Source organism: Saimiri boliviensis, chromosome 8 (assembly GCF_048565385.1).
Source record: "Saimiri boliviensis isolate mSaiBol1 chromosome 8, mSaiBol1.pri, whole genome shotgun sequence".
NCBI lineage: Eukaryota > Metazoa > Chordata > Mammalia > Primates > Cebidae > Saimiri > Saimiri boliviensis.
Genome location: NC_133456.1, coordinates 109480742 through 109490402, shown reverse-complemented (window position 1 = coordinate 109490402; position 9661 = coordinate 109480742). Strand labels below are relative to the sequence as shown.

At 45.2% G+C, this 9661-nt stretch overlaps 1 protein-coding gene and 1 non-coding gene across 2 annotated transcripts in view; one reads left to right on the top strand and one right to left on the bottom strand.

The window, feature by feature from the left end:
* Nucleotides 1-3301: 3301 nt before the first annotated feature.
* Nucleotides 3302-9661, bottom strand: part of UPF2 (UPF2 regulator of nonsense mediated mRNA decay) — a 132081-nt gene continuing 125721 nt past the window's right edge. The window contains exon 22 of the mRNA XM_003930615.4: nucleotides 3302-4582. Coding sequence (XP_003930664.1) covers nucleotides 4573-4582 — 10 coding nt within the window. The 3' untranslated portion in view covers nucleotides 3302-4572. The remainder of the gene's footprint in view (nucleotides 4583-9661) is intronic.
* On the top strand, nucleotides 6727-6832 carry LOC120367646 (U6 spliceosomal RNA). The gene has a single exon (XR_005581974.1). It is a non-coding gene; the product is annotated as a U6 spliceosomal RNA (small nuclear RNA).

Below are 9661 nucleotides of genomic sequence, written 5' to 3'. Positions count from 1 at the left end.
TCTCGGCTCACCGCAACCTCCGCCTCCTGGGTTCAGGCAATTCTCCTGCCTCAGCCTCCTGAGTAGCTGGGATTACAGGCACGTGCCACCATGCCCAGCTAATTTTTTGTATTTTTAGTAGAGACGGGGTTTCACCATGTTGACCAGGATGGTCTCGATCTCTCGACCTCGTGATCCACCCGCCTCGGCCTCCCAAAGTGCTGGGATTACAGGCTTGAGCCACCGCGCCCGGCTACGATTTTCTTAATATTCTTGGCTTACTTTATTGTAAGAGTAAAATACATAATACATATAATATACAAAACATGTTAACTGACTACTTATGATGTTGCTAAGGCTTCCAGTCAACAGTAGGCTGTATTAGTAAAGTTTGTGGGGAGTCAAAACTTACATGGAGGGCAGGTGCAGTGGTTCACGCCTGTAAGCCCAGCACTTTGGGAGGCCAAGGCAAGCAGATCACGAGGTCAAAAGATTGAGACCATTGTGGCCAACATGGTGAAATCCTGTCTACTAACAATACGAAAATTAGCTGGCCATGGTGGTGCGTGCCTGTAGTCCCAACTACTTGGGAGGCTGAGGCAGGAGAATCACTTGAACCCAGGAGGCGGAGTGCAGTGAGTAGAGATTGCGCTACTGCACTCCAGCCTGGCGACAGAGCGACACTTCGTCTCAGGAAAAAAAAAAAAAGTGATATGCAGGCTGGGCTCGAGAAGTTCGAAACAGTCTGGCCAACACGGTGAAACCCCGTCTCTACTAGAAATACAAAAATTGGCCGGGTGAGCTGGCAGGCACCCCTAATCCCAGCTACTTGGGAGGCTGAGGCAGGAGAATCACCTGAACCTGGGAGGCGGAGGTTACAGTGAGCTAAGATTGCACCACTGCACTCCACCCAGGGGGAAGTAAAACTCCACCTCACGCAAAAAAGTTATATGTGAACTTTTTAATGCATAGGGGGTCAGCACCCCTAACCGCCACATTGAGGGTCAACTGTATTTCTTTCCTATAATGAAGTAATTATTTCTGCTCATGATAAAAATCCTGAAACCATCAATTACTGAATCTACCATACCAAATGGCATTAACCCAACTCTCAGCATGATTCCTTGACTATAAAATGGGTTAAGACTGTACTGAGCTTCTCAGGGTTTTGCTCTCAGAGGTTCTCCTCTTTTGTGTTCCGATGCCTGACTTCCGTTTGGGTGTTCAGTTTTCTCATGTGCTCCTTGCTGGGTTCTCCTGGCCACTGTGTACCATTGCATCCTCTGTCGGGCTGCCTGGTTTTGCACAGCTCAGGTCTGCAGGAGCTGTATGTAAAGGTGGAATGTCTAAGAACCTGTGATGCTCCCACAGGGAAGTAAGGGGATGACCTTGAGTGAGATCCTGAGGCTGCCGGGAAGCCTACAGCTTATCACTTCCTGAAAAGGAATCAAAGGTTCAAAGGAGACAGCCAGATGTGTTAATACCTGCTTACCTCTGCTGATCACAGAGGTAAAAAGGAGGTCCAAAAAAACTGACAGTTATGAGAATCATAAACATTTCTAAAATTCAGGGGCCTTGTCCTTTCGAACTGAAGACACAATGTTGTGAAGAATCTAATTTGGCCCACTTTCTGGTACCCAAACATATTACACCTGCTAGTGACTTTATTCTTTCTAGATGAAAGGTGAATAAAGGTAAATTATCACCACACAGCTGATTTTCATATTGTCTGCCTTGTGTATGATATGAAGTATAAAGGATGAATTTAGAAATATCCTGACTCCCTGTAATAACAGGCTGGGCACAGTGGCTCACGCCTGTAATTCTAACAGTCTGGGAGACTGAGGTGGTAATTACTTGAGGTTAGTGGTTTGAGACCTGCCTAGCTAATATGGTGAAAACCTGTCTCTACTGGCTGGGCATGGTGGCTCACGCCCGTAATCCCAACACTTTGGGAGGCTGAGGCAGGCAGATCATGAGGTCAGGAGTTCCAAGACCAGCCTAGCCAACATGGTGAAACCCTGTCTCTACTTAAAATACAAAAATTAGCTGGGCATGGTGGTGCCCGCGTATAATCCTGGCTACTCGGGAGGCTGAGGCAGAACTGCTTGAACCAGGACCCAGGAAGCAGAGGTTGCAGTGAGCTGAGATCACGCCACTGCACTACAGCCTGGGCTACAGAGCGAGACTCCATCTCAAAAAAAAAAGAAAGAAAGAAAACCTGTCTCTACTAAAAACACAAAAATCAGCCAGGCATGGTGACAAATGCCTGTAATCCCACTACTTGGGAGGCCGAGACAGGAGAATTGCTTGAAGCCAGGAGATGGAGGTTGCAGTGAGCTGAGATCACTGCACTCCAGCTTGGGTGACAGAACAGGTCTCTGTCTCAAAATAAATAAATAAGTAATCTAACACCTAGAAATAATATAAAAACCCAACAAAAGAATGAATAGTGAGTAACAGTACAATGATAAGGGCTGGACAATAAGCTTCCCGTAAGTGAAATTTGTAGTTTTTCCTTTAAGAATTTTTTTTTTTTTCCAATGATAACTCTCAGCTGAATTTCAGCAATGGTGATTACAGTAACTCTGTTTGGAGTGTGTAAATCAGCCTTAAAATGAACACCTAGCAAGAGATGGCCAAGAGTGGTTCTTGCTGTTCCTTTATGAGTCACCTGCTTCACACAGGCTCTCCTCCTCAAATCACAAACACTGCCCCAGGCTGAACCATGCTGAACCATGCTGCCCCAGCTCCCATCTTCACCAGTACTCAGCCTATTCTAAAAATGTGCCTTCTATTGGTCTGTGTAGGCTACTTTTTTTTTTTTTTCTGAGACGGAGTTTCGCTCTTGTTGCCCAGGCTGGAGTGCAATGGCGCGATCTCGGCTCACCGCAACCTCCGCCTCCTGGGCTCAGGCAATTCTCCTGCCTCAGCCTCCTAAGTAGCTGGGATTACAGGCACGTGCCGCCATGCCCAGCTAGTTTTTTGTATTTTTTTTAGTAGAGACGGGGTTTCACCATGTTGACCAGGATGGTCTCGATCTGTCGACCTCGTGATCCACCCGCCTCGGCCTCCCAAAGTGCTGGGATTACAAGCTTGAGCCACCGCTCCTGGCCCAGGCTACTTTTTTTCCATCGGCCCCAAAGGTACATTAATTCCGGCACCTGAGAAAAGTCATGTGGAGATGGAACCCCGAAGGTGAAAACAACACGGATCATCTGAGAATATATTCTAAGCACAAAGATGACGCTGCGAGATCCCAATGTACCCATTCAATAGGTTCCCAAAACCCAAACCAAATCAAACACCACCATGCCAAATCTAAATTACAACACTTTATTGCAGCATCGGCAAAGGTCAGATTTCTGAAGCTGGTGAAGATTGGGCAGCATTTCCATGTGAAATGTTACAACTTTACAAGTTTTGTTTCTTATTTAAATCTACATGCAGAAACTGAAACATGGTAAAAGAAAAAATGCAAAATAGCTAGAAAAAAAGATGTAATCAAGTTGTAGCATACAGATGTGCTCTTCAACTAAATGTACTATGCCTACTGGAAAGCAAACGAAAGACAACTATCCTAAGAAATTAACAGATTGTCAGAAACAGACTAAGAACCCTCATTTCTATTTAGTGGGGGAAAACAAAACAAAACAAAACGAAAACAAAAGCAAAATAAAAGCTCGACTTGTTTCCATACTTTGTTTAGAGACAGAGGCTGTAAACCCATGAAGGTCAACAAAATATTCTGATCCCCTTCTTGTTGTCCTTCGCTCATTCTCTGTGACATGCTGACTGGCATGTTTTGTTTTCAATGATACTTACAATGGGCTCAACTAGATCCCTGTTCTTGGGCTGGTACCACGTTTCTAAGCCATCTGAATTAATGCTCTCTGTATACTAAAACAGTCTTCACATTTTTCTTTTACCCTAATAGGCCATTTTATATCACTGACTCTGATGGATAAACGGATTTTTCTCCCTCATCCTTTGTTCCTCTTGATACAAATTCCTAAACAAAAGCCTTTCTGGTGGATGATCTGGTATTTGGATATCTTTCATCATTTTGTTGTCCTGCACGTAAGGTTTTACTAGATTTTCCTGCTTGCTCTACACTTTTCTACTGTAGTCCTGGAGCCCCCAAATGTATCTTCTTCCAACATGGGATGTTCAATTCAGAGACACTGAAACTCAAATCAAGTTTAAAGCTCAAGTTCATTTCCCCCACACCATTACCATCACAACCCGTTTCTTCTCTGGCTCAATCATCTCCTTGATGCTCTCCTTGGTATAACTGCTCAGTAGTCAAGTGAACCATCTCATTTCTTGACTGCCATTCTCAAGAGAAGATGAACCCTCGAGTGATTTCCATTACAAAAGGCCTTTTCTGCCTTGTCTGGAAGCGTCGGCTTGTTCCGGTGTTGGCAGAGGCTGGTGTTTCTGCCTCCTGGCCCCAGCCTGTCCCAGGTTTAGATTCGCAACTCTCTAGACCGACCTGCTGAGATGTATCCACTGCTCTCATTCAATTGCTGGAGGACTCCACTATCCACAACATCAGATACAGGACCTAATGAAATGACACGTGCTGCTGGATCAACGTCTCCTAAAGGAACAAATAGGGTCACGTCAGAGAGCTTACGGCAGGACAAAGTCCAGCAAGACAGTGTTCACAACACTACCCACCACCATCAAGTGACTTCCCCAGGTTACAGCTGGCCCTGGCATCTGTGGGTTCCACATCCATGGATCAAAATATCCAGGAAAAAAACCCCAAACAATAAAAAAGTAACAGTACAACAACAAAAATGACATAAATATTAAAAACAATACAATATATCAACTATGGGCATAGCATCTACATTTTATTAGGTATTACAAGTCATCTAGAGATGATTTAAAGTACACGGGAGGATGTGTATAGATTATATATAAATGCTACACCATTTTGTTTTTTTACCAGGGACTTGGGTATCTATGCATTTTGGCGTCTTAGGGGGTCCAGGAAGCAACCCCTGTGGATACCGAGGACAAGTGAAGTGCTTTTTTCAGAGCATACGTGCTCTCTACTGAACTACAACAAAACCAGAGCCACTGGAGCAGTGACTGGAGGGGGCGGCTTCTGTGTCTCATCTACGGCTAATTCCTAAGATGCTAAGAATTCACGGTTTGTGTTATGATTCAGTTGTGTAACCCCAAAATTCCCATGTTGACAATGAACTGTGGTACCTCAGAATGTGACTGCATTTGGAAACAAGGCTGCTGTACATATGATTACTTAAGATAAGGCCATACTGGAGCAGGGTGGGGCCGAACCCAGTAGGACTGCATCTCTATAAAAAGGGTAAATGTGCACACAGACACACAAAGGGAAAAGGCCATGTGCAGACAAAGGCAGGGACCACGGTAATGTATAACAAAGTATGGAAGCCAAAGACTGCCACCACCCCCAGCGGCGAGAAGGCGGGCCTGGAGCAGTCCTCCTCCAGCCCTTAGAAGGAACCAGCCCCCACTGACTCCCTGACCTCAGGATTCCTGCTGGCAGCCTACAGAACTGCAAGACAGCAAACTTTGGTCATTTAAGCCACTAGTGCTGTACTACTTTGTTATGGCAGCCCGAGCAGACTAACAGTTTGTTTTCACAGAGCAAGCTATGTTAGCAAGGAACTTTCAAACCCTGAGATGCAAATATGGAAAAGGATATCTTCAGCTGGATAAAAGCCATAACTCTTCCGGAAGTGAACTGATGGAAAGAACACAAGTATTCCCTGAGATAACTGAGGAGAAGATTCAAGGATCTCTCCTGAAGTCAAGAAAAAGCAGCACTAACGTAGAATACTTTAAATAAAAGCAGTAAATGACAGAAAAAAATGTCCAAAATCGTTGCTAGGTAAGGTATAGTTATACCACTAGTTATAGCGCAAGGTGTCATTTGACTGGTTTAGAGACAATCATTCTCAGTGACTTAAAAAGCTATCTGCTCGGCCGGGCGCGGTGGCTCACGCCTATAATCCCAGGACTTTGGGAGGCTGAGGCGGGTGGATCACGAGGTCATGAGATCGATACCATCCTGGTCAACATGGTGAAACCCCGTCTCTACTAAAAATACAAAAACTAGCTGGGCATGGTGGCGCACGCCTGTAATCCCAGCTACTCGGAAGGCTGAGGCAGGAGAATTGCCTGAGCCCAGGAGGCGGAGGTTGCGGTGAGCCGAGACTGCACCATTGCACTCCAGCCTGGGCAACAAGAGTGAAACTCCGTCTCAAAAAAAAAAAAAAAAAATTTTTAAAAGATGGATTTAAAAGTCAGAGAGTATACTCCCATGCCACTAAGTGTCGGCCGCACACCAGCAGCTTTGACATCACTGGAGAACTTGTTAGAAAGTAACCAGAGATAGGCCGGGCGTGGTGGCTCGAGCCTGTAATCCTAGCACTTTGGGAGGCCAAGGCGGGTGGATCACGAGGTCAAGAGATCAAGACCATCCTGGTCAACATGGTGAAACCCCGTCTCTACTAAAAATACAAAAATTAGCTGGGCATGGTGGCGCGTGCCTGTAATCCCAGCTACTCAGGAGGCTGAGGCAGGAGAATAGCCTGAACTCAGGAAGCGGAAGTTGCGGTGAGCCGAGATCGTGCCATTGCACTCCAGCCTGAGTAACAAGAGTGAAACTCCGTCTCAAAAAACAAACAAACAAACCAAAAAAAACAAAAAACAACAACAACAACAAAAAGAAAGTAACCAGAGCTTGCTGTGCTCCTTGGCAGCACATATACTAAAAATTGTAGTGATACAGAGAGGATCAGCATGGCCCTGTGCCAGGATGACAGGCAGGCGGGGTGCAGTGGCTCACGCCTGTAATCTCAGCACTTCGGGAGGTTGACTCGGGCGGATCACTTGAGGTCAGGAGTTCAAGACCAGCCTGGCCAAAATGGTGAGATGTCATCCCTACTAAAAATACAAAAATTACAGGCATGTGCCGTGGTGGCACACAGCTACTTTGGAGGCTGAGGCATAAAAATTGTTTGAACTTGGGAGGCAGAGACTGCAGTGAGCCACGATCCTGCCACTGCACTCCAGCCTGCGTGACAGAATGAGACTCCATCTCAAAGAACAAACAAAAAGAATGACATGCAAATTCATGAAGCATTCTATAATAATAATTTTTTTAAAATGTAAGAAATGAACTTTTTAACGAGTCTAGACAGTTATGTATTTTAAAGTTTGAGGAGCACTGAAATAACCTATACGAATTTGTAGCATCTAAATCATGTTAGTATTAACACTTGCCACAGATGTTAAGCTTCACAGTTTTTCAATACTAGCACAGTAGGAAAAAAAACCTCGTTCTGCAATACAGAAAACCCTACACAAGAGTTTTACTTACAGCACTGCTGCTGTTTTAACTCACTGTAAGCAAATGCCTCTAACTGGTTAAAGGGCTGAAATTTTAATTTATGTTCTTATTTCAAGGATCTCATAGTTAGAAAATATACGAACACAAATTAAAATCTGGGAGTCTATTAAAATCCACAGGAAAACAAAAATTTATGTTGGGTGCAGTGGCTCATGCCTGTAATACCAACACTTAGGGAGGCCCAGGTAGGCAGATCAACTGAGGTCAAGAGTTCAAGACCAGCCTGGACAACATGGTGAAACCCCGTCTCTACTAAAAATACAAAAATTAGCTGGGAGTGGTGGTGCATGCCTATGATCCCAACCACTTGGGAGGCTGACAGGAGAATCGTTTGAACCCAAGAAGCAGAGGCTGCAGTGAGCTGAGATTGCACCACTGCACTCCAGCCTGGGCAACAGAGCAAGACGCTGTCTAAAAAAAAAATTTTAACTTTTTTTTTTGACAGGGTCTGACTCTGTCGCCCAAACTGGAGTGCAGTGGCAGTGGTATGATCTGGACTCACTGCAGCCTCCGCCTCCTGGGCTCAAGTGATCCTTCTACCTCAAGCTCCCAAAGTGCTGGGATTATAGGCGTGAGCCACTGTGCCTGAACGTAACATACTTTATAACCAGTTTCCCAATAAATTTCCCTTTATCTACCATACAACATCACTAATATTAATAACTGAATTTTTTTTTTTTTTGAGACGGCGTTTTGCTCTTGTTGTCCAGGCTGGAGTGGAATGGTATAATCTTGGTTCAGTGCAACCTCTACCTCCCAGGTTCAAGTGATTCTCCTGCCTCAGACTCCCAAGTAGTTGGGATTACAGGCATGCACCACCATGCCCAGTTATTTTTTTGTATTTAGTAGAGATGGGGTTTCACCATATTGGTCAGGCTGGTCTCAAAGTCCTGACATCAGGTGATCCACCTGCCTCAGTCTCCCAAAGTGCTGGGATTACAGGCATGAGCCACCCACCATGCTCAGCCAATAACTAACTTTTTAAAAAGCACCAGCCAAGTGAAGACTCAACCTGAAACCAGTTTCTCAGACTTTACCTTCCATCAGCTAGGAGGAATTTGCCACTTAAAGACACCTGATGAACCCGCTGCTGTAGACACATATATTTCAATTAAGTCTGGCTTGAGGTTAAAAATAGAAAATAAGACGTCTCGAACCACCAGGAGAGTCCATCTCCACAGTATTTCTTTCAAATGACTACATTTCTTCACTTAAATTTTTTTTTTTTTTTTTTGAGACGGAGTTTCGCTCTTGTTACCCAGGCTGGAGTGCAATGGCGCCATCTCGGCTCACCACAACCTCCGCCTCCTGGGTTCAAGCAATTCTCCTGCCTCAGCCTCCTGAGTAGCTGGGATTACAGGAACATGCCACCATGCCCAGCTAATTTTTTGTATTTTCAGTAGAGACGGGGTTTCACCATGTTGACCAGGATGGTCTCGATCTCTCGACCTCGAGATCCACCCGCCTCGGCCTCCCAAAGTGCTGGGATTACAGGCTTGAGCCACCGCGCCCAGCTAAAATGTATTTTTTTAATTTTAATTTTAATTTTGAGACAGAGTCTCGCTCTGTCACCCAGGTTGGGGTGCAATGGCTTGACCTCAGCTCACTGCAACCTCCACCTCTCAAGTTCGAGTAATTCTCTTGCCTCAGCCTCCAGAGTAGCTGGGATTATAGGTATTTGTCACCACGCCCAGCTAATTTTTGTATCTTTGGTAGAGACAGGGCTTCACTATGCTGGTCAGGCTGGTCTCAAACTCCCAAGCTCAGGTGATCTGCCTGCCTCAGCCTCCCTAAGTGCTGGGATTACAGGCATGAGCCACCACATCTTGCCTTAAAATGTAAATTTTGGGCTGGGCGCGGTGGCTCAAGCCTGTAATCCCAGCACTTTGGGAGGCCGAGGCGGGTGGATCACGAGGTCAAGAGATCAAGCCCATCCTGGTCAACATGGTGAAACCCCGTCTCTACTAAAAATAAAAATTAGCTGGGCATGGTGGCACGTGCCTGTAATCCCAGCTACTCAGGAGGCTGAGGCAGGAGAATTGCCTGAACCCAGGAGGCGGAGGTTGCGGTGAGCCGAGATCGCGCCATTGCACTCCAGCCTGGGTAACAAGAGCAAAACTCTGTCTCAAAAAAAAAAAAAAAAAAAAAAAATTTTAAAAATGGCAAAGAACATCTGGTCCTCTAAAGGGTAAAAATTTCATGTTTCCATGTTTGCCTGTTATTCTACCATTTATCATACCTATACTTTAGGAGCACTGACTACAAAAATTC